The sequence below is a fragment of the Lytechinus variegatus genome, chromosome 10 (assembly GCF_018143015.1).
Source record: "Lytechinus variegatus isolate NC3 chromosome 10, Lvar_3.0, whole genome shotgun sequence".
Lineage (NCBI taxonomy): Eukaryota > Metazoa > Echinodermata > Echinoidea > Temnopleuroida > Toxopneustidae > Lytechinus > Lytechinus variegatus.
In genome coordinates, this window is record NC_054749.1 from 15516091 (window position 1) to 15541713 (window position 25623).

Genomic DNA, 25623 nt, shown 5'->3' on the forward strand with positions numbered 1-25623 from the left:
TTGTAAAAACATCTCACTTCAGTTACTAAAGTTTAGAATAAAAGACAGTATTTGCCTGCTTGCTTTCTCTAGTTCATAGCTGCATGTAGGTAAACCAACGTTGCATTCTTAGTAATGCTAATAAAAGACATTCCCATTGAAGTGGATAGTTCCATTTTCAATGTCATGTTCTTTTATGATTTAAATGGATTGATGATTGGTCAAGGTGACTATCCGTACTGTCAACAATGGATGTGTTGTAATCGCTTAATTACCACTTGTGATTTAATTTGAGTATTAATAGAATAGAATGTTGGTAGACATACAAGTGGTTGAGGCTGTAAACAACCATTCTATTTGAAGAATAATACCCCCCCCTCCCCCGCCATATTGAATCCACTATTAGTTTAGACTAGTTAGACTAGTCTGATGAAATCTGTAGTCTAGTTCCAACTATCCAGTGGTTCAGGTAGGTGTTTCATAAAGCTGTATGTATGTTTCGAGCGACTTTACAAATGACCGGTAATCCTTAATAGGTAAGTTATGCGCACCAAATTCAAATTGGTTTGAAGGAAGCTTCTAAGAAAGGATCACCAGTCGTTCGTAAAAGCTCTCGTAACTTAAAAATAGCTATAAGAAACACCTACCAAGATATCACTAGATTGTGATAGCATTCTACTGGATGATTCTTGCCACACCAAACTGTACTTTAGCAAGACGCATATGTACTTACCACATTGGGTAGTATCAGTGAAGAGCTTGTAGGATTTTGAGTATCGAACTTTAAAGCATCTTCAGGCTTGCTGGAGCTTGCTTTAGTCATTGTGTCAATTTTAAATAACCATCTGGAAAAAAATTATCAAGCAAAGTCTAATCACTTTTTAGTACAAAAGGTTAGGCAATATTATAGAGAACACAACTGAAGATTGCAGCTATAGTGTGTACTCCAAAGACAAAAAGAGAATGCTACAATATTTTGAAGTGTTCAGACACCCCACCCCCATCCTACAATCAATTTCATCTTGTTTAATGTATGTGCAAATGATAAAACTTGTATCTCAAAATATTAAAAAATAGGACATCACAGAAAAAGTTTGATTTGGGGCTATTGACTGGAATATTGAGACTGTTTTCATGCAATGGAAGGCTGCTACCTTTACCATATTTCTTGAATACAGTTTTATCAGAGCTGCCTCAAATCTTTTTAATTTTGAGATACAAGGTGTTAACATGTGATGTTATGTTTGATAGTATTTTGATGGGTTTGATGTGTGCTTGCAGTGTTAACATGTATGCTCCTATAGTCAAATGACAGAGCATGTGTTTGGAGTTATCTCTTGCATGATCAAGCAGAGTTTAAAATAAAAAAATAGTAGCTGTCAGTTTTAGCATACCTGCACACGAATGAAATCTGTGGGCTGTTTTCACTTATATATTATACTTTACTTTAAAAGAAATGAAATCTCAGCTACTGCAAATATATTTATACTACCAATTTGTAGAAGTTGGTAGTTTAGAGTAGATTAAGAACAACATATTCATGTTATGCTGTCTATTCTAAATCCTTTGATTTCCATATAATTTATCTCTTTTCACCACATTTGTTATAATTTCAAAAGTATTAATTCCATTTTGATGTCAATTCTGTTTTCTTATTAATGATGATCTTCTTTCTTTCTGTTAGCTCATGAAATCATGTATTTTTCTTATTGCTCTGGTGACTAATCTTTCCATATTTCAGTTGATTTTTTTCACCTTAGATCTGTCTATATGGTCTATTGTCAATTACAAGTGGTCAATACTACATGTAATTGTAATCAAATATTGCTAATTTTCCTATATTATTTATTGCTAAGATTTGTCTTGTCATACATCATGTTCATATTCTTTGGTTCAGTATTGTGCCATTTGTTGTAACAGTGAACAAAGTCAGTAATTTTACCAGATTCATGTAAATTTCATAGTATGGGTAATTTTCAGTTTCTAATTACTTTGTATTCCATAATCAAAAGCAATTAATAATTGCATTCAGTATTTAAAGAGATAGCAAAAAATTATATGAAATTGTACATATGAATACATACATGTAGATGGGAAGGGTTGTCTGAATTTCATTTCAATTATATGATTGAAAATTTCTATATAGACAAATTTCAGCTGGGTTTCAATTTAGCAAGACTTGAGGGTAGAAAACAGGCATCTTTTCATTCTTCTGCATAATTTATTCTTGAATAATCCTTTAAAATATGAGTTTTACAATGTGGGTGTGGCCTCCCCCATTCCAGACCAAATCCGTCGTGCCTCAGTGGCAGTCATGAGCAGTAGCAGCAGCCGGAAGTCCATCACTCTCCTCCCCCGAACATCCAGTGGGAACAACCTCCAGCACCTCAATGGTATCACCCCTGGTCCTTGCTCGTTTGTGACCAACCACCCTAAAACTAACAATAAGTCACCAAGGAAGGTTTTCTCTGTAAATAGCCAAAATAGTATTATGGTGCATGAAAAAAATAGGAAATTAGCTTATCTGAAAGACTTGTCTAGTTCTTCTTCCTTCACACTGCTGTCAAGAACAAAAGACACGATGCAGGGGGATCTTTGACACATTCTTTTTCTGGACTGCCTGGAAGTTTCACCGAGATTACACAATGCACATCTTGTGCTTGAGTTAACCCCAAACTTCAAACCATGTTTTCTCCATATATGTTTCAGGCTCTCTGAAAATTCTTTTGCATTCAGTCAAGCATTTGTGAGGTTTAATGTTGATAAATTTTGACAAGTTTTACATCATTTTAAAGCTTAGGATGTGCTCTTCAAGCTCAATGAAAATAATCAGAATTCATTTTAGGTGACCTTTGTTGGTTTTATGGTGGCTGCTCACATTTCATTTCTTGTTTAATAGTCTTTTAAAATGATCTCCAGCACCTTATTTGTATCACCGCTCCTTCATTATCGTTTCTTTTACTTCTTGTTCTTTCTCCTAATTTTACCCCTACTGACATTCCCTCTGGAAATGTTTGCTTCTACCACATTTGGTTTTAATCATATTTTGTCAAAATGTAGGGTTAATGTGTGGTTCTGATTGGTTGGTGAATTCTATGAGGATGTGATATAAAAAAAAAACATGTATGAAGAGTGGATGAATTTCCTTTTCAGACACCTTGGTGGTATCTTGCTACACAAATTTTTTTTGTCCTGACAAATGAATAGATGTCAAATGCATTTTTAAAAAATGAATGAAAAAAATGAGTTGCTAAATTCAAGGTCGATCATAAATAGGGGGGTTTCAAGAGCCCTCATTTTAGGAACTCCCACCCCCCCCAAAAAAAAAAAGGGAAAAGATTAAAGGTTAAAGTGAGATTAAAATATTTAATGATAGTAAGAAATAAATCTGTTGGACGTGTAGTCCTATTTGTTTAAGATCACTATACTCAATTTGTAATGAAAATCATAAGCCAGGAAAAATTTGAACCAGTGGAATTCGAACCTGCCCTCTAATGCTTTCCAGGCTGGATAATGGAGCATTTGTTTTCAGAGCTTGTGTCATGTTCTGTATCCCTTCTCCTCTTATTACATTTTGGTTTCTAACTACTTTATAATTCATCATTTATAAGTCATTATCATGGTCTATAGATAGTCTATATTAAAAGCATGTTTAAATATTGGCTTCATGCTAACTAATCCGTAGTTATCTTTGTAATCATCAGCTAACTAATGTCTTTATTTTTATATGTTAATTTTTTTTTAAGTCAACCTGCTCCTTGGAACCAAATTAGTATCATCCTTTGCCTTTTTTCTTGATATAAAGTTCTGCTTCAATAAATGTTTCCTAGATAACATCTTTTAAATGAAATTTTAGCTTTGGCCGACAAAAAAATTGGATCTCAAAATGTATAAATAGATAGATGAAATGTTGATTTTTTTCTCCTTTGATTTTCTCATTTTACATTTTAATATTTTTCATTCTTTTCTTTTGCAAATTATCTTCTGTGTGTTTGTAATCTCTTTGCAAAGTTTATGCCATGTATACCACCTGTTTCCCCATCAGAACACACAAACCGCTTCTTCCAACCATGTTGTATTTTTTTCTTCCAAATTCTGTTGAAATACTTTTGATCACCTGATGCTCAATTTTCTGATACTGTATACTTTTCTTTCATGTTTAATGCATGACAAACATTCACTTTTTAGAAGCTTTACATTATTTTAATCCCAGCAGAAGGATGCCAAGGCCATTTTTGTGATTTTAAGAAAAGAAAATATTAAAATCTCCTTTTTGATCTCCTCATCGCTGCCTCCTTCCACCACTCTGTTATCCTTTTATAATTTCTTTTCTTAAAGATTTTTTTCCAGAGGATTTCTTTCCGTCATTGATTCGATACTTCATATGACAATGCAGTTTTTCCTTTTCTTCCCTGTCCTAAGCTTCATATACCTTTATTTTCTTCTTACTTTTCATTATCAATTATATATAATTTTAATTTTCATTTATTGCCCTATTTATCATGTTTGCAATGCACATAATATACCAAACAGGCTTTATTAACAAAATAAAACTTTAATCCCTTGAAGTCAGAAGTAAAAATCTTGTTTTATTATTCTATTTTATTTTTGCTGCCATTACACAAGTTATATACAGAAATCAGCCTTTTTATTCACTATCTGAAAATAAAGTTGTATATATGTAGTCTAATCTTACCTTACATTTACATGCTTTGAATACTTCGGAATATAGATTATTTGTTTGCTGTTGCTTCTTTGCTTTGATACCTTTTGTATTGCTGTGTTTTGTAGATGTTATATAACACATTGATTAATATATAATTATTATTTTAGACCTAATTGACTTGATATTATAAAGCAGTATAAATAGTTCTACATATATAGCGTTTACTTCAGTTTTTCCTTCCAGCCCTTAGAATCTGGAGCTGAATAATAAGCCAGTTCGTAGTTCCTTTCTGCGCATGATCAAAAGATTCTACGCATGATCAGAAGAAGGTCATTTGTACTAAAGTGACATGGTGGTTTAAAATCTAATGAGATAGGCACCAACTTTGGTGTCTTGATTATTCATATATCCTTTTGAATTGTCGTTTTCATTTACATCCACAAAAACAACAATGCTTCCACGAATGACTGGTATTTCACAGTTTGTCAAGTACATCATGCAACATGCTAAGATATGCATTCAAAGTAGGAATGCAACAAATACCTTTATTAGGTGTTCTTTGGTGTGCTATTCTAGTCACCTGGTCTATTCAATCTCTTCATCCTGCTATGTAAGGCAAGCTACGTAAAATCGTGCCTTGAAATCTGCCTATCATGATGAAAGAAAGAAAGGTCATTTGACCAAAATTGCCCATGAAGTAACTACGAACTGGTCTATTCTGAATGACTGATATATTTTCCAAATGTCAAATCTTTGCAGAATATATTTCACAGTAAGTTTGAATCTCAAGTCATAATTTTTCAGCTATATCGAGTTCAGTCAAAATGAATAGTAGTCTTCATAAAATGGTCAAGAATCTAAATGTTCCAAACTTTCAAATGACTCTGAAGTGACTGTTCTTTGGATTTCTCATCGGTGTTTCATTTATTTGTTACATGGACAGAACACAGACGGTTGATTTCATACACTTTCAGTCACACATACAGGATAGATATAAAATGAATTCAAACATGAATACAAACAAATGCAATAGGCATAAATTATAAATACACAAAATGCATCTAGAAATCTATTTACAAACTTGGTATGACTGAAAATATTCTTGGTGTTCATTTCTTTTCACATGCTTTAATAGAAATAGAAATGCATGGGCTTGTCTTTTGGCATTGTATGCACGCTTTTAAAAATGCTCTTTAGAACCTTTCACCCGTTGTTACATGTGTTTTCAGTTGTTTTCTCAATCTGTCTCTTGAATAGTAGTATATCTCAGGCCTTTTTGTTTAAATTAAAGGAAAATGAAACCTTTGGAACAAGTAGGCTTGTGTCGAAACAGAAAAATCAAAGAATAAGAACAAAGAAAGTTTGAGAAAAATTAGACAAACAATGAGAAAGTTATGAGCATCTGAATTTTGCAATCACTGATGCTATGGAGATCCTCCCATTGGCAATGCGACAAGGATGTGTGATGTCACATGTGAACAACTTTCCCTTTGAAAGACTATAAAATACTCTCAAAATTTCTCTTTTTGCTTTTTCTTATGGTGATACAAACTCCTTATCCATGATGTATTCTTTAAAAATCTGTATTACATGCCCTCCTATAGAAAGAACACATGATCTACTGATAGATGTGATAAAAGAGGCAATTTAAGTGAAATATATACTAAAGCAATGGGGAGAGTTGTTCACAAATGATATCACACATCTTTGTCGCATTGCCAATAGGAGGATCTCCATAACATTAGTGATCGCAATATTCAAATGCTCATAACTTTCTCATTATTTGTCCGATTTTTTTCAAACTTTTGTTGATCTGTTTCTTTGATATTTCTGTTTTCACACAAGCTATCTTGTTCCAAAGGTTTGCTTGTTAGAAAATGTTGTTGTACATTTATAGCTTTGTTAGTTGTTATTCTGTGTTTTTCTTTGCTTTCTGCTGTAATATTTACCATCACTATCATTTATTTTGTGGAAATTTTATCAAAGTTCTATATAAAGTAATGATATTTTCACTCTAGATGAAGTGTACTTGCGAATTAATTGGACAAACCGGTCCAACTTGACAAATCGTGCTTGGTGTTAAATCTATTTTTTTTTATGTAATATGAAATCTTTTGAAACTCATTCTATATTTGAAAGCTTTGGAAGAAAAATTGTAATTGTAACACCATGCAATACCAAACCTCAAAACAGCCACTGTAAAAATAATGCTGGTCATTAGAACAATAATGAGATTGCAATCATGAGTGGTACTGCATTTAACCAACACAAAACTCTTGGTAGCGCTGAGGTGCCAAGTTCTCTTATAAGTATGGTATACTGACACTGTTTGTTTTTTATTTTTAATTGTCATATTTCCAGATGTTACATATATGATATGCTATGCACAGACATGTACATGTGCACAGTCTTGAATGCCTATTGAGCTCTGCATGTACAGTGTATAAGTTTTGTTGATTTGTATTTGTTCACGTGGAATGGTTATCTGCAAATATAGTTGTGCTATAGTTTTGCTATTTTTTGTTTGTTGTTTTTTTTGGGGGGGGCATTTTACATATACACTGTCAAGCTATATTGATGTTTTAATCCATAGTAATCAAATTTTAGACGTTTGCTTTTAACTCTTTTTTTTTAAAAACATCCCGCTATGTATGTTAATGAATTTGATCTAAATGGTAAATAAAGAAAAAAAAATTATTTATGCTTGTATCCAGCTGCATGTGAAGGCCAACGCACACCGTACAATTGATCTACTATTCGATATTGGAATAAACCTTATATATGCATATTGAGACATCACTTTCTGTGTAAAGATCTAAATAATCATACTAATAATTTCGTTCAAATCTGTGACTATGATTTCAACAATATAAGAATAAGAGTGAATTTGATATCTTCTGTAGTCGTAATGACATCATAACACAATTGTACGATTGCCTACGATTTGAAAGCAATTTAACCCTTACTCCAAAATAAAGGTTTGCAATCATCCAAATTATTATATCAGTATTCTTACAGTTAATTTGAACTTCAAATAAAACAATACTTTACATTCACATTTTCAGAAAATAAGCAAAATGTAATTAGTTCCAAACTCAGATCATAAACAAGTTGTAAGGTGTGTGGCGGCCTTATAATTCATATCACAATATTGTACTAATGATATCACTAAAAACACTACTAAAATGCAGAGAATGGGTACTTCTATAAATCTAGTAATTATTCTATCAATTATCTATCTTTTATAAACTCCCATTTGCAATCCACCAATTTGTTATAAAAAAATCAACATGTTTCTTCAAGGATCTAGTTGAGGCCTGGGGCCCGTTGCAGAAAGAGTTGCATTTAAACGCAAGCCAAAAAATCAATCGCAAGTCTAAAATGCGTGCTGTTTATTGGTTGGAAATCAAGTTGCTCATGATTTTTAGAATTGCGATTGATTGCAACTCTTTCTGCAATGGGCCCCCTGTACATGCAAGTCAGGAGGCCACTGGAGGAAACCTCCCATAGATTACTTTGTACACCTGACTCGGGCCGGGGCCAAGGCTGTCAAAATTTGGCCTCGAGGCCATCCTCGACTAATCCCTTGAAACTCATGCATTCATCAAAAAAAGCAAAAACATTTTGCTGTTGGATAAATGTTGGCAGCATCTATAGTATTGGTTTGGCTGTACATGTACCATATCATAATCAAGACATTGAAATCTGGGTCATGCAAAAACCTTCAGAGGCTGCTCCATACCAGTTTATTTTTGCATTGCTAGAATATAAACAGAGTTTGCATAAATAATATAATTGCATTAGGTCATATCATGCACTCTTAATAAAACCTGGAGTGGCATGAAGGGATAAAAAAATTAACCCTTGACCTTTGACCTTTCACAGCAGGTTCTACCATGGCAAGATCACCATCAAGTAGCGGTTCTTCACCGGGCAGTGGGGACTTTCTCAGTATTCCAGGTGCTACTCCAAAAGTGAATATGAAACTGATATTTTTAGCCTTTTTTTATTATTATCGTGTTTTTAAGGGAATAAATGTGTAGTTAATTAATTTTAGAGTGTAGTTTTATATGGCCAACCTTGGCTTGTGAAAAAATTAGGGAAGATAATCATTCATGATGCAAGGTCTCTACTGACTCAAAAGTCCAATTTTTGAGAGACCGACTCTCCCTCATCTTTGGGATGTATGGGCTTGATCTTGGTGAGAAGATAGTCTGCAGGCACAGACTTTTTTTGATTTTGTGATTTGCATAGTGCATAATGCAGGGTCTGAAGTAGTGAGACTATGTTCATGATGTACATGTACTGTGGCTGTTACAGACAGAGGCCCGAATTCACAAAGGTGGTTTTGAAAACCCACGGTTGAGTCCATGGTTTATGCAGATTTACTGTATAAATTACGCTTAATTTAGCGCGTATCTGGCTCGTGTATAAAAAAATTCCAATGCTATTGCGCGCCTTTGTCACAGTGCGCCAAATTGACGCCTGTTACCATGGGTAGATTTGCTATTTTATTCATGAGTCCACTGTTTTTATTCATGAGCGCATTCTTCAAACAGTGGACTCATGAATAATATAGCGTATCTAACCGAGGTAACAGGTGTCAACTTGGCGTACTGACAAAAGCGCACATCAGCTTCGGACACTTTTTATACACGCGCCAGATACGCGCTAAATTAAGCATAATTTATACAGTAAATCTGCATAAACCATGGACTCAAACGTTGGTTTTCAAAACCACCTTTGTGAATTCGGGACAGAGAGTTTGGAGTGTAGTCTTTACTCCAGGCATGGTATAGTTGATAAAAGTGTCAAATTTCAGTCTGTGCTTGCAGACCATTAAGAAGTATCAAGTTTGAGGATTTGCTTAAAATCATTTTCTCTTGAATTTTATCATTTTCCTCTTGGGTCAGCAAAAATGGTTTGAGGAATGCATGGTCGGGGATGTCAATCGTTCCTTTTTTTGTTGTATTTTATTCCGTTTTTATACTATGTTAAAAAATTGAATTACTGCAGGTTTCATTTTAAAAATCTTCAAAATATTGTACACAATGTCTTTTTCAGACAATTGAAAATGCTTTTTTACCAATTTCTTTTGTTTTAGGGACATCAGTTGTTCCTTTATTTTTTGTAGTATTTTATTCTTGTTTTTATACTATTTTAAAAAATTGAGATACTGCAGGTTTCATGAAAAAAAATCTTCAAAATATTGCACACAATGTCTACTTCAGACAATTGAAAAATGCTTTCTTTCTACCAATTTATTTTGTTCATCCCTAAAGAAAACTGCATTCTGTGTTACTAGGATGGTATCCCTGTTTGTAGGTTGGTAAATATGTATTATAATATATTCTCTATTCACAAGCATTGTTATGATACACCGTAATACTTGTATTATGTTCTTCTTTTTTTTCAGCTACCAAGAGTGCCATCAACCTCCTCCTTGACGTCCAATGTCTTTGTTCAGATCTGGAGGGTCATTTTACTCTTGACCCATGACCCCCATCCAAAGGTCAAGGATTTAGCCCAGACCCTGGTCAATGCTATCAACCTCAAGGTGGGTCATACTCTCACAGATAGATGGATTCAAACATTTAATTTTGTACTTGTTGGGATTGCCGTGGCTTGGCTGTAACAACCTCGCATCTCAAATTAAAAAATTTTGAGGGCAGCTTTGAAAAAGTTATTTTAGATATATGGCAATGGTGACAATCTTATATTTATGAAAACATTCTCCTGATACATATAAAGAACCCTTTCTAGGCAAAAGGAGCTTGCTACCCATGATATCACTCTAAAATCAAGCTTATTCTGAGCTGTCATTTCATATTTTAATTTTGAGATGAGAGTCGTTATGCATGTTGTCAAAAAGATGACCATTCTATTTCTTCATTGTTACTCAAATCTAAAACCGTATTAATGTTTTTATATACCTGTTCTAATCTTTCTTAAACTAGTTTAGTGGAAACATGTTTATCATGTATTAGGAATGCTCAAAGCAGTATTGGAGACAACCAGTTTGGAAAACCACCTAGCAATGTGTTTCAAAACTGCTTTGCCTTGTATACAAAGGGATGGGCCAGGCTGGAGATTTTTATATCTCAATTTTCTACCAAGAACTAAAACAATTGGATTGACAACTGATTGAGTGCATTAGTTTTGTATTGTCGCAACTTATTTCATCGTCACAGAGACACATCATTTAGACATGTATAAAAATATGAAAAAAATATGATTTTGTGTAATAACATATGAAAAAGGAAATTGGGGATGTGATATCATCAACCCATCTAATGAATATTCATGACGATGTGTGTATAACTCTTTTTACATAATATTGATAAACTTTACATTTCAATAACTTCGTTATTTGGTATCCGATTTTGACGAAATTTTTATCATTTTGGTCAGTGAATTTTACTCTGTTTATCTAGATATAAATATTTTCAACCCAAACCATCCCTTTAAGTGTAGGGGAGGACACAAACGTTCTTGAAGCAATCTTCGCACTGAAGTACAAGAGTGTGTACATGCTGGGCAAGCCACACGGTATACACTGTGTGTAGAATGCTTATCCTGTGGTTTCAAATTTCGCATGAGTCATGGGACACCACTGAGAGCATCACCATAACAACACGACCACTTTACGTGAAGTGGTTCTGGAAACCAGTTCAGGAGATGGCGATGAGAATACTACCGAGTGGTCTTCTGAATTATTTTCCTAAATTTGAAACTGTTTTCCTTTCTTTAAACCAATTCAAGAAAGTACATGTAGATGAGTCTTATGTTGTACATTATCAACTGCATGTATTATTGCTCTTTCACTTGTAATTCCAGGTACATTTTTCATGCAGTTGCTTCATGTTTTATGTGTTTCATGTTGATGCTTGTAATCCATTCTTGTATCAAATGCAATAATCAGTACATTTTGCATTCACATTTCAAGTGATATATATTTCAATCTGTTACATGTAAATCTGGTATGGTTTGTGATCTAGGCAACCATCTCGGCCAAACCTCAGCTGGTGAGAGATAGCAGAAAGACAAGCTCTGCACCGTCTAGTCCTACCAGGAACTCCCAGTCATCTCCACCACAAGATATGAGGTAAGTTAGCAAGTAGTATGTCTGGCATTTTAGCTTGGAAGATTTTGCTGGAATGCTCCCCTGGGAGTGGAGAATGTGCATGACCAGAATGGTAATGTAGCTTAAAAGTGCTTTTATTATAATGATAACCAACATTTAGTAGACTCTCTGATAGCATATAAATTTCCCGGGCTTTGAGAAAGTAATTATTTGTCTTGGACTGGCACTCACTGTATTGTTATTCATGCAGTGTTGTTACAATATTGGACATTTTAAGGAAAAAGAGGGGAAAATGAATCAAGCTTGACTGCGCTCAAGTAACCATAGTCAATCATTTCATTAAGATTTCTTAGAAAAATCATATGAAATAATTCATCTTAACTTCAATCTGTCTGTGTGTTTATCTCTCTCTATCTGTTTCTCTCTATATCCCTACTTTCTGTCTATCTGTCTGTCTTTCTCCCTCTCTTTCTCTTTGTTGCCTTCTCTGCCTATCTGCCCCTCTCTTTCCCATGCTGCTTTCTTTTTCTCTCTCCTCACTGATCATCAGTGATTCACCACCCCTGAACATCCCCAATGAGATAATGAGACCCGTCCCCATCAAACCCTGGGAGCAACCTCCGCCGGAGAGGCCTCAGAACCCTGGGCCTATCGATGCCCAGTACCCTGGCCCTTCACCTACCCTCCACTCACAGCGATTCACAAGGACTAGGAAACTACACGACAGGGGACCAAGTGTAGTAAGTATCTGTTACAAGAATGTAACATTTTTTTGTTATTGTTCTACACTGACTAGCTGACATATTTTGATCATGTGGTAATAACAAAAATAGGCATTTATATAGGGCCATCTATCTAGAAATTTTCTATTTCGAGGTGCATTGTTTATTATTATTACCCCGGCTAGCGCTCAGTGCATTCAAGAAATGAATCCTGCCGGGTACCCATTCACATCACCTGGGTTGAGTGCAGCACAATGTGGATAAATTTCTTGCTGAAGGAAATTACACCATGGCAGGGATTTGAACCCATGACCCTCTGTTTTAAAGTCAGAAGACTAATCCACTAGGCCACAACTTTCCACAAGTGGTTAGCGCATTGAATGCATGATGTGAGATTGGATGTGAGATTGAATCCTTGCTCTCCCTTTGTCTCCAATGTGATAGAAATGCCCTACAACAATATCGTAAGAATTTGACTCCTCCCTTACTGTCGTGTCGTGGCGTAGTGGTTCAGCCACTTGACTCTTAACCAAGGGTCAAGGGTTTGAATATAGCCCGAATCTAATGTCCTTTGGCAAGGTACTTATCCACGTTTGTCACTCTCAACCCAGGTGTTAAATTGGTACCTGGTAGGATGTAAACATCAGTGTGATTAGATTGGCACATGTGCACCAATATAAACTGTTGCCTGGCCAGGATACTCCCTAGGGAGTGGAGATGGTGCACACAATGTGTAGAACGGTGATGGATCCTATGACCGGGGTAATGATAATTACAATGTAAAGCGCTTAGATAACAATGTATGAAGCGCTATATAAATGTAACTAAAATTGTCTTGCCTGCATAGCAGAGCGAGACCATAGGCGCCGCTTTTCCGATGGCGGTGGCAGGATATAGTTCATGAAATGTACACTTGAGGTTAATCAAGTATCATTGATTGTCTTGCACAAGTCTTCAATTACACTATCAATGTCAAATGTCATTTAGGGTCAGTGAACATTGTATTTTTATCATCATATGAATGGGGTTTTTTTTGTAAATGATTATTCTATATTTGTTTTCAAAGTCAGCACTGCCGCTATATTGAATCATGTAATGCGGCGGAGGCTGCAAGAGGCGCCCCACTTATTATTATTTTTCTTATGACCATTATGCATTGTGGGTTCTAATCCAAGCCATGACATTATTTCCTTCAGAAGAAACTTTTCCATTATATCTTTTATGTTATCAAGATTTTTTGTTTTTAAACTGATAAATATATCTGAAATGAAAAAAAAGAGGGGCTCAACTCTATTATTCACATTTGGTAGCAAGCAATGTTTTCATAATTATTAGCAACATCGATTTAATTTCATGAAAGTAGATTACTGTCATTTAATTCCCCAAAATATTTAAAATACACGGGAAGAAATATTAAAATATCTAGATAAGTCAGTTGTCACAGTAAGAGCTGTCTCCTGACTATTTTCCTCAAGATTTTGTGTCATGGTGTTCATTCATTATTCATTATTTCCTATGCCTTCCAGACACGGTAAAGGATTAGTCCTGTAAAATTAGCTCTGTTGAAATTTTAGAAATTACCAGTTTTCTTTTACTTTTTGTTTAGTTGGTCATTATTTATATGTCAATGTTTTTCCCATATTTTCAGACATATGAGGAGGTTGAGGATGTGCTGACAACCAAGAATCTTAGCATTACTACAGAATTCACTGATTGGTGTTGCAAGTATTTTGCTCAGTCAGTCATGAAGGTAGGTTTCATGTTATCCAGGTGGGTGTTTCATAAAAGCTGTTCGTAAGTTGCGCTTGACTGTTGATCCTTTCTTAGGAACTAGGTCAACATTGTTGTGGAAGAGGTTCATCGTGGTGAAGGATTGAGTACAATAAATAACCAGTTGTCTCAAATGTAGTAGGAAAGCGATGTTTTTTCTGCAAGCTGCTAGACTTCGTCAGGCAATGAGCAAAGACGCTGCTGTGCACGGGTTATATAGCGCGGCGAGGGGCCGGCTGCACGCTATTGTCTGGCTCCACTCGGGTGTGAGCCGCGCTGTGATTGGCCGAAGATCAACATTAATGAAAATATGTCGTGTATCATTAGCTACAAGATAGGTTCACCAGTCATTGTAAAGACGCTCAGAAATTACGAACAGCTTTATGAAGCACCCATCATCGCAATGTTTCATTTAGTTATGCACGACTTTACATACAGCTGGAACAAAAAGTCAGCTACATAGGGATATATCATTTAGCACGAGAAAGAATTACCAGTCTTGCAAACTATGGATTTTCAAAACCACCTTTGTGAATTCAAGCAATTATGACCGGGGGGCCGTTTCATAAAGCTGCTCTTAAGTTAAGAGCGACTTTAAGAACGACTGGTGAACTCTTCTTATACGTGGTGCTAAACAATCGTCAATTCAATACCATTTACCACAAGAAAGGATCACCAGTCGTTCTTAAAGTTGCTCTTAACTTACGAACAGCTTTATGAAACACCCACCAGAGCAACTGTTGTATCACCATCAAATTATCCTGAGACAAGATTATTTGATTGCCACAATTGTGACACAAGCAAGTTGTCAAATTAAAGTTGATAGTTACTCAATTATGTAGAATAAATATCATTAGAATAAATCTTGTATTCTTGATATTTAAATGGGAATCCAGCCTTGGCCATAATATGTTGTGTTGGGAAGGAGAAAAATAAATTAAACAGAGTCGTGAAAGTTTGAAAGAAATAGGACAAGTAAAAAGAAAGTTATAGCTGCTTTAAAATTGAGATCACTATTATACTATGTAGATTTCAAATTGGCAACTGGGTAAGTAAATTATGACAAGGGGCAAGGACAACTTTCCCATAGGCCATGTACTTTATTATCAGTGATTTGTGGTTTTCTCATCAGTTCCCATTCACCTGGGGCAGTTATCTAAATATAACCCAGGTAGTATATTGTTTTATGTCCTCATGAAAGAAAAATATAATTTGAAATAAAACTTTTTGGGGAAATGACAATTTTAGCCATAATATGTATTGGAGTACATGGAAGAGTAGTCTTTGCCTTACATCACTATGACATTCAATATGTGGCCAATTTGAATTCTCCATGGGTATAGTGATTACAAATATTTACAACATTTAAAATTCATAACTTTCTTGTTGTTTGTCCAATATTTTTCAAACTTCCACCTATCAACTTGTCTGATTTTTCTTTTCCCTATAAAAACAAATTTTTATTTGGGTTGGATTCCCCTTTAAACAAAAATGATTGGAATACCTGAAATGCAATGTAGTTTAAAGAAGGAATTTCAATTTTCTTGTTGCGTTGTCCATAGGCGCCGGAAGAGATGGATCCGTTCAGTGGCTTACATCACATGAGAGAATGGAGGTTTGTACGCAACGCTAGGATACGAAATGAAACGAGGGAACAACTCAAGAAAGCCAGTAAGTATTAGAGGGGTGGGGGGGTAAAGCAGGGAGGGAGTGGGAGAGAGAGGAGGTGAGAGACATACAGAGGGAGAGGGGATGAGAAAGACGGTGGGGAGAACAAACCAGTGTGATGGAGGAAAGGTTGAGATATTCTCCCGACCAAAAACGGAATTCCGATTCTTTAATAATTTTTTTTATTTATTTTTTCAATTTTTTTTATGTGAAATCTTTTGCCAAGAACATTCTCATGCTGGTGAGAGAGGGGGAGATAGATGAAAAAGACTGAGATATAGGAGAGAATGAGAATGAAATTATTTAGAAACAGAGAGTGAGAAAGGAAACTTTAACAAAGTGAGCAGAAAATAACGAGCAGGCAATCGAGCTGAATTTAAATCTTCACTTACCGTTGGCATATGCAAATTTTGATAATCTGGATAGTACAATTTTAACAATTATTACTATGCCTTTTTATCTCAAAATGAACCCCAGTGTAGCAAATATCAAATAGTCCAAAGCAGAATAGTATTGATAATTTCTGATTTTTGTCTTGCATTAATTTCCTGTACAGATTCTTGCCATTTAGATGACCAAATCTTTATCAATAAGAACTCTGCTGTCCCTTACGTAGTTAAATTCCATCCATTCAATCCCCATGCTATCGTTGCTGATAGAGAAGGTGTATGGTAAGTATTGTTATGATATTGTAATAATAGATTTATTTATCCGACAAATTTTATTTTTTACTGTGATATGCTATTTATCAATTAAATAAATTTCAGGTTTGATTTGAAGATTTTTATGGCTAGTGGTTTCCTGCCTTTCAGGGGTAAGCTATTCCAGAGCTTGGGGGCTACACAAACAAACAAATTCTCAAATCACCTCGTGGCACTGTTTTTTTAAGAGATTCATTTTATTTTTGTTTTCATTTTATTCATTTATTTATTGTAAATTCTTATTAAAGGTCAAGTCCACCTCAGAAAAATGTTGGTTTGAACCAAAAGAGAAAAATCAGACAAGCACAATGCTGAAAATTTCATCAAAATCGGATGTAAAATAAGAAAGTTATGACATTTTAAAGTTTCGCTTCATTTCACAAAAAAAGTTATATGAACGAGCCAGTAACATAAAAATGAGAGAGTCGATGATGTCACTCACTCACTATTTCTTTTGTTTTTTATTGTTTGAAATATGAAATATTTTGATTTTCTTGTCATTGTCACGTGAAATGAAGTTTCATTCCTCTCTGAACACGTGGAATTCCATTATTTTAACATTTCGTGCTTCAGGCAAGGAGGTCCTAATCATCAAATTCGTAAAAATTGAAATATTGTATAATTCAAACAATAAAAAACAAAAGAAATAGTGAGTGAGTGACATCATCGACTCTCTCATTTTTATGTTACTGGCTCGTTCATATAACTTTTTTTGTGAAATGAAGCGAAACTTTAAAATGTCATAACTTTCTTATTTTACATCCGATTTTGATGAAATTTTCAGTGTCATGCTTGTTGATTTTTTCTCTTTTTATTGAAATCAAGTTTTTGTTGGGGTGGACTTGTCCTTTAAAAAACATACAACATACAACTCAAATCGAAAGAATACACTGTATACAGATAGAGATACAAAAATGGAAATGCATTTACAATAGAGAATAAATGAAAATATGGGGGAGCCAGCATAGGCCAATGGCCTGTCTAAAGGCTGGGCTCCCGAAACCATAATATAAGATGGGATCTGTAAAAGCAAGGAATCTGTTTAGCTGTGCAAGTTTCAATTGATTTGGTTGGATTGTTGTCGAACAGTTCTGTAGTGTAGCCAGGAGCTTGTCCAAGAAAAGCTCTGTATACAATCAGTATGAATTTTAATGTCTTCCTCTTGGTTGGTAAAAACCAATGCAGGTTCCTTAATATTTATTATATTTATTTTTTATATCAAAATGAATGATCTGAAGACACGTTCAAACTTATCCAGCACCAAAATTAATGTTTGGTGCTGTCTTTTGCAAATGTATAATTATTGTGGAATCTTGAAATGATACAATGTTGTTGTTCTCATTTGGTATTCTTTCAGTTAGCATGTCCTCATTCCTGAGGCCAACTTTAACTCCTTTCTTTTCCATCCCTCGTGATAGGTCATGCAAAATTCATAGTTACACTATGGAAACAGATGGAAATTAAATGAATTTTTTTTACATTGTATGAGTATTGTGTCAAGAGCGATGCAAGCATCACATCAAAGGCCCGTTTCACTGAATACCAAATTTGCACTAAAGTTAAAAGCTACTGAAATCATTCAATTTGATTGGCTGATAGTTAACTTGTTATAGAAATTCAGTGTTATCATAAAACAACTCCTTATGAAATTGGTCCCTGAGTTTGAACAGGAGTTGATGAGCATGAATTTCAAAACAATTTGAGAGTGGATTTTTTTTCTTCACTTTTCATGTATGCGTGCATAGCCCTACAAAATACATGTAACAGTCCATGTATTGAGATGTGGACTCATGCCCAAATAATGGAATGAAACAATATACCCCGGTATTCATGGTTTATTCATTTAAATATATACACACTAAATGGCTGAAATGTATGTGTTTACAAAAGGTTTATATAAAAAAATATACAGATTTACAATAATACATGTATAATGGAGCTTGCAAGATTGTAAAAAAAAATTGAAGCAAAGAAGAAAACAATAAAAAAACAATTCAAATCCCTTTTTGCTTTTAGTGTATGGAACTGGGAGAGCGGTGAAAGGTTAAACTACTTCCTCAACAAGAACCCGAAGCATACAAAGATTACCTCAATGGATATACTCAACTCACATGATCTAGCATTAATAATGACTGGAGTAGGTACGTAATGATTTCATCATGATTCACTTGATCACATGACTGGTCACATGACATTAGCAGAGCTGCTTATCCTATTGTTTGCTGATTATATGTTTGATTATGCCAAATATAATTATAATAATTAAATGTAACTGTTAGTCTTCTGTAAACTACATTCAAATGTGTTATGTCAATCATTAAAGGGATGGTCCAGGCTGAAGATATTTGTATCTAAATAAATAGAGTAAAATTCACAGAGAAAAATGCTGAAAAATTGCTCAAAATTTGATTTAAAAAATCGATATTGAATTTTAAAGATTTGCATTATTCCAGTAAAACAGTTCTAGGCTTGTCTTCATGAATATCCATTAGGTTGGCTGATGATGTCATATCCCCACTTGTTCTTTTGTATTTTATTGTATGGAATTAGGTTTATTCAACATATTTTTCGACCAAGAACTAAAACAATTGGATTGACAACTGATTAAGAGCATTAGTTGTTTATTGCCACAACTTATTTCAATGGAGACACATCATTTACACTTGTATGAAAAAATGAAACAATTATGATTTCATGTGATTAAAGAAAAAGGAAAGGGGGGAGATGACATCATCAGCCTACCTAATGAATATTCATGACAATGTGCATGTGACTGTTATCACAAAATATTCATAAACTTTAAAATTCAATAACTTTGTTATTTGTTATCCGATTTTTGTCTCACCTGCGAAGCAAAGTGAGACTATAGGCGCCGCTTTTCCGACGGCGACGGCGGCGGCGTCAACATCAAATCTTAACCTGAGGTTAAGTTTTTGAAATGACGTCATAACTTAGAAAGTATATGGACCTAGTTGATAAAACTTGGCCATAAGGTTAATCAAGTATTACTGAACATCCTATTAGAGTTTCATGTCACATGACCAAGGTCAAAGGTCATTTAGGGTCAATGAACTTAGACCATGTTGGAAGATTCAACATCGAAATCTTAACCTGAGGTTAAGTTTTTGAAATGTCATCATAACTTAGAAAATATATGGACCTAGTTCATGAAACTTGGACATAAGGTTAATCAAGTATCACTGAACATCCTGCCTGAGTTTCACGTCACATGACCAAGGTCAAAGGTCATTTAGGGTCAATGAACTTTGGCCGAATTGGGGATATCTGTTGAATTCCCATCATAACTTTGAAAGTTTATGGATCTGATTCATGAAACTTAGACATAATAGTAATCAAGCATCACTGAAAATTTTTTTGCAAGTTTCAGGTCTCATGATTAAGGTCAAAGGTCATTTAGGGTCAATGAACTTTGGCCGAATCGGGGGTATCTGTTGAATTACCATCATAACTTTGAAAGTTTATTGGTCTAGTTCGTTAAACTTGGACATTAGAGTAATCAAGTATCACTGAACATCCTGTGCGCGTTTCAGGTCACATGACCAAGGTCAAAGGTCAATGAACTTTGGCCGAATTGGGTGTATCTGTTGAATTACCATCATAACTTTGAAAGTTTATGGATCTGATTCATGAAACTTGTACATAAGAGTAATCAAGTATCACTGAACATCCTGTTTGAGTTTCAGCTCACATGATCAAGGTCAAAGGTCATTTAGGGTCAATGAACTTTGGCCGAATCAGGGGTATCTGTTGAATTACCATCATAACTTTGAAATTTTATTGGTCTAGTTCGTTAAACTTGGACATTAGAGTAATCAAGTATCACTGAACATCCTGTGCGCGTTTCAGGTCACATGACCAAGGTCAAAGGTCAATGAACTTTGGCCGAATTGGGTGTATCTGTTGAATAACCATCATATCTCTGTAAGTTCATTGGTCTAGTTCATAAAAAGTGGACATAAGAGTAACCATGTATCACTGAACATCTTGTGCGAGTTAGAGTAGTATTCAAAGTCAGCACTGCTGCTATATTGAACTGCGTGATGCAGGTGAGACGGCCAGAGGCATTCCACTTGTTTTTAATTTTCAGCATTTTGCTCTGTGAATTTTACTCTATTAATTTAGATATAAATATTTTCAGCCCGGACCATCCCTTTAATATTTCAATTATCTATTTGTATTTAGCCCTCTTTATTTATTTTTTTTTTTTATTTCAGACGATGGATCGGTTCGTATATGGAGGAATTACTGGACCCCTGAGGGCAAACCTGTTGAGCTGGTCACAGCGTGGCAAGCCTTGTCTGATATGCTAGTATCAAATAGAGGTACCTTTATATGCAAGAAGTAGATAGTAGTCTCTGACACAGGAAACGCCTGGTTTCAGTAGAGATGAAGAGCATTCGCACCATCCAAAGACACTCCAGGCTGTAGCTCTGTAACAGTTTCAGTGGCATAATGAGCTAAAAATTTTGAGGGGTCAGGTATGGTGTATCTGGCAAAATTTGACATTTCTTATTACAAAACTCCAAATTTGTGATAGATTTTGGCACAATATTCAGAATATAATATTTCCCCCTTCTCTCTTTCCTCTCATCTTTTTTGTCTTTTCTTTTTTTTTTCTTGGTCATGAAAAATTTAGGGGTTTCATGACACCCTAAGCCACCCTCCATCTATACGCCAGTGACTTCTTGTATTTTATCAAGCTTCACATATAAATGATACTACTAATTAACCTACATGTAAAATCATAAGAATGACACTTTTAAAGCTGATACCTGGCCACTTTTATGACCCAAAATACTAGTGTAGTCTAGTAAAATAGACCCACTTGAATGATAACATGCTAATTAACTACTCAATACATTTATACAGCAATAATTATGTTACCAAGTAGCAACACAATTACTTTTACTCTTAAAACATTTTAGTTTCTCTATACAAATACAATTATAGGTTAATTTATTATCTGTAGTATTAGTAGATATCTGATAACATATATTTTAAGACTATGTAATTTTAAGACACATTCAATGGAAGACCACACAGTTTACTCCCCCTTTAAATAGTTACAGGAATTTGCTTGTATATAGAATTTTAATATCTCATTGGAATTCATGGGTACATCCTCATGTTATCGATATATTATTATTGATATTGTTGTTGTTATTATTTGTTTCAGGATCTGGATTAGTTCTAGATTGGGAGCAGGGATCCGGGATGCTTCTAGCCTCAGGTGACGTCAGAACGATACGGGTCTGGGATACTCAGAGAGAACTCAAACTACAGGTTTCTAACTTTATTATATCACCCTATGAATAACCCCTGGGTAATCCGGGGTGGGGGGTAAACATTGGTAATAGAACCAATTCAGTATTGTTTAAGGTATGTTAGGCGTGATTTTCTCCTAATTAAAATTGGAATTCCTTTTTTTTTCAATAATTCTTTTTTCAGATTTTTTATTCTTAATTTTTTTTTACTTGAAATTCTTTGCCCAAACCAATATCATGCTTTTTTAAGTCAAATGATAAAACTATCATGCAGACTCACCTTGAAAAATCATCATTTTTTTTACTATGCAAGAGTTTGTAACCCCTACCGGGGTGCCTCGGACTTCAGCGGTGACTTATAGCAACCCTTGGCTATTTTTCAGATTTTTTTTTCAGAGTTGAATATCATGCTTGGTATGTAGGGGTAGGGTCATCAGTTCAAATCAGTCTTAGAATTAATTTGAATTGTTGTAGGGGGTCATTTGTCTGAATGTATGATATCAATATTGGTTTAGGTTGGTGGAGGGGAGGGGGGGGGGGGTCATCGGTCTTGAAATTCCATACAATATCAGTTTGTATAGTGAAATAGCCTGTGGTATTGTAAAATTCAACGTCAACATAAGTCAACATATATAATCCATAGTTGTTCAAAAAAATTCCATTAATTCATTGATTTATTGAAAATTTGGTGTGGTCTCCTTTGTTTACCAAAGACATTTTGCAAATTTCCTGTAGAAAATGTGACACTGATGGATTTCCATAGAGTTACCATTGATTGGATCAATTGTAACTCTTTGCAAGACGGGGCCCAGGGGAGCATTTCATGAAAGGACATGTCAGATGTTTCATCCGACAAGTCCCATTTACCATTATTACAGTCCATGTTAGCCAATCAGTATTAAGGAAAGATGTCAGATCTGACAACTTTTCAGACAAATATGTTGATGAAACGCCCCCCAGATGCGTAACAGAAGCCTGATTTTGACCTGACATTGGGTAGCTTAAACACACCCATTATGACTTCACCTCTTCTGTTTTTCAGGATATACCCACTGGAGCTGATAGCTGTGTAACAAGCCTTGCGTGTGACTCTGTTGGACGGTCTTTACTTATAGCAGGGTGCGGAGATGGATCGGTCAGGCTCTACGATAGAAGGCTAGCACCGCAAGAATGGTAGGTGTATTATTATTATTAGGATATGATGGGTGTTTCATAAAGCTGTTTGTAAAGTTACGAATGACTTTAGGAAAGACTGGTACCTGTTCTTAGGTCATAACTCAATTACATAGGGATATCACATAGCATAAGAAAGGATCACCAGTCGTGCATAAAGTCATTTGTATCTTACAAACAGCTTTATGAAACACCCACCATAAGATCAGGATTAGATAACAGACAGGATTGACTTTCCATCTATTTTGATATCAGATTTCACATGAAACCAAGTGCTTTTGGATCATGAAGGGTTTTTTTTATTTTTTGTTAATTTGCTGCGTTCCTTTCAGGTCATGAAATAGGTGAACAGGATTTGAGCCAGAATAAATACAGTCAAACCTGTATATGAAAAACAGGTGACCATTATGAACCAGATCTATGTTTGAATAGGAAATGATGTTTGCTCTATAGTTAAGTCCTGTATTATAAAGAGTTGAAGTCCTGTATTATAAAGAGTTGAAGTCCTGTATTATAAAGAGTTGAAGTCCTGTATTATGAAGAGTTGAAGTCCTGTATTATGAAGAGTTGAAGTCCTGTATTATAAAGAGTTGAAGTCCTGTATTATAAAGAGTTGAAGTCCTGTATTATGAAGAGTTGAAGTCCTGTATTATGAAGAGTTGAAGTCCTGTATTATAAAGAGTTGAAGTCCTGTATTATAAAGAGTTGAAGTCCTGTATTATAAAGAGTTGAAGTCCTGTATTATAAAGAGTTGAAGTCCTGTATTATAAAGAGTTGAAGTCCTGTATTATAAAGAGTTGAAGTCCTGTATTATGAAGAGTTGAAGTCCTGTATTATAAAGAGTTGAAGTCCTGTATTATAAAGAGTTGAAGTCCTGTATTATAAAGAGTTGAAGTCCTGTATTATAAAGAGTTGAAGTCCTGTATTATGAAGAGTTGAAGTCCTGTATTATAAAGAGTTGAAGTCCTGTATTATAAAGAGTTGAAGTCCTGTATTATGAAGAGTTGAAGTCCTGTATTATGAAGAGTTGAAGTCCTGTATTATAAAGAGTTGAAGTCCTGTATTATGAAGAGTTGAAGTCCTGTATTATGAAGAGTTGAAGTCCTGTATTATAAAGAGTTGAAGTCCTGTATTATAAAGAGTTGAAGTCCTGTATTATAAAGAGTTGAAGTCCTGTATTATAAAGAGTTGAAGTCCTGTATTATAAAGAGTTGAAGTCCTGTATTATGAAGAGTTGAAGTCCTGTATTATAAAGAGTTGAAGTCCTGTATTATAAAGAGTTGAAGTCCTGTATTATAAAGAGTTGAAGTCCTGTATTATAAAGAGTTGAAGTCCTGTATTATAAAGAGTTGAAGTCCTGTATTATGAAGAGTTGAAGTCCTGTATTATAAAGAGTTGAAGTCCTGTATTATAAAGAGTTGAAGTCCTGTATTATAAAGAGTTGAAGTCCTGTATTATAAAGAGTTGAAGTCCTGTATTATAAAGAGTTGAAGTCCTGTATTATAAAGAGTTGCAATAGATTCAATTGAAACTCAAACTGCCACTGATCTAAGATTGTGTAAAAGTAAAAGGGTAGGAAATTAAGATCAAATGCACTTTGAGTTTTGTTTGAATCTATCGCTATGCTTCATAAGATGTGGCCCTGGTGGGTGGTTCATAAAGCTGTTCGTAAGTTATGAACGACTGGTGATCCTTTTTAGGAACTAAATTAACACCTATGAAAATCTGATGTTTATCTTTTACCACAAGAAAAGGGTTATATGTCCTTCAAAAACTTGCTTGTAAATTATGAACAGCTCTTTGAAACGCCCTCCAGGTTTGATGATTATGTGTGCCTGTCTTACATTATTGGATTCTATTATTAGATAACGTGTCTTGATTTCCATCGTATTTTCCTATTTTACAGTCGAGTGATGACGTTACGAGAACACCAAAGCTGGGTGTCCAACGTTCACCTGCAGAAAGGGGCAGGAGATGGCAAGATCATCAGTGCTGGGTATGGTATTTTCATTGGATGCAATGCGTTGATTGTAGTTGCATTGATGAGAAGGATGAGGGGATAATAGTGATCAAGATGGTAGTGATGATGGTGATCATGGTGAATATTATGTTGATATTGAAAATTATGTTGGTATTGAAAGTGATGTTGGTGGTTGTATTGGTGTTGATGGTGATGGTGGTGGTGATGATGATTTTGATGAAGATGATGTTGATGATGATGATGATGAAGATGATGGTGGCTAGGCCTGATATTCTCCCGATATTTATCGGGTTCCCGATATTTTTTCACCAACATAGGTGGTCTCTGATATCAATGTAAATCTGGTATAAGATTAAGGGGGTAAGGGTGTTTATTTTCAATGCCTTATTCGCAATATTGCTCGAAAATGAAGGGCACATTGTGCCCAAATTCACACAAAGTTATAAGTTGTGGCAAATTGCTGTTGTTACTTTTTATGAAAATTGCCGTCATGCATTCGAAAACTTGATTCTTCGACGGCTGTTTGAAGTTTATCGCACACGGTCGGTATTGATCATGGGCGCTGCCATTTTGTATTACCCACCAGACCGTTCG

General features: G+C 34.9%; 1 protein-coding gene across 7 annotated transcripts in view; it reads left to right on the top strand.

Annotated features, from left to right (window-relative positions):
• LOC121423165 (regulatory-associated protein of mTOR-like) overlaps positions 1-25623 on the top strand; it is a 63570-nt gene that overhangs the window by 31359 nt on the left and 6588 nt on the right. For 2 of the 7 annotated variants that reach the window (XM_041618471.1, XM_041618473.1), the window contains exons 18-30: positions 2265-2372; positions 8531-8619; positions 10062-10202; positions 11644-11750; positions 12280-12469; positions 14100-14201; positions 15784-15892; positions 16446-16560; positions 18607-18731; positions 20826-20933; positions 21788-21894; positions 22918-23048; positions 24955-25044. In XM_041618471.1, the coding sequence (XP_041474405.1) occupies positions 2265-2372; positions 8531-8619; positions 10062-10202; positions 11644-11750; positions 12280-12469; positions 14100-14201; positions 15784-15892; positions 16446-16560; positions 18607-18731; positions 20826-20933; positions 21788-21894; positions 22918-23048; positions 24955-25044 (1522 nt within the window). The remainder of the gene's footprint in view (positions 1-2264; positions 2373-8530; positions 8620-10061; positions 10203-11643; positions 11751-12279; positions 12470-14099; positions 14202-15783; positions 15893-16445; positions 16561-18606; positions 18732-20825; positions 20934-21787; positions 21895-22917; positions 23049-24954; positions 25045-25623) is intronic. The other 5 variants (XM_041618475.1, XM_041618477.1, XM_041618476.1 and 2 more) reach the window with 3 other exon arrangements.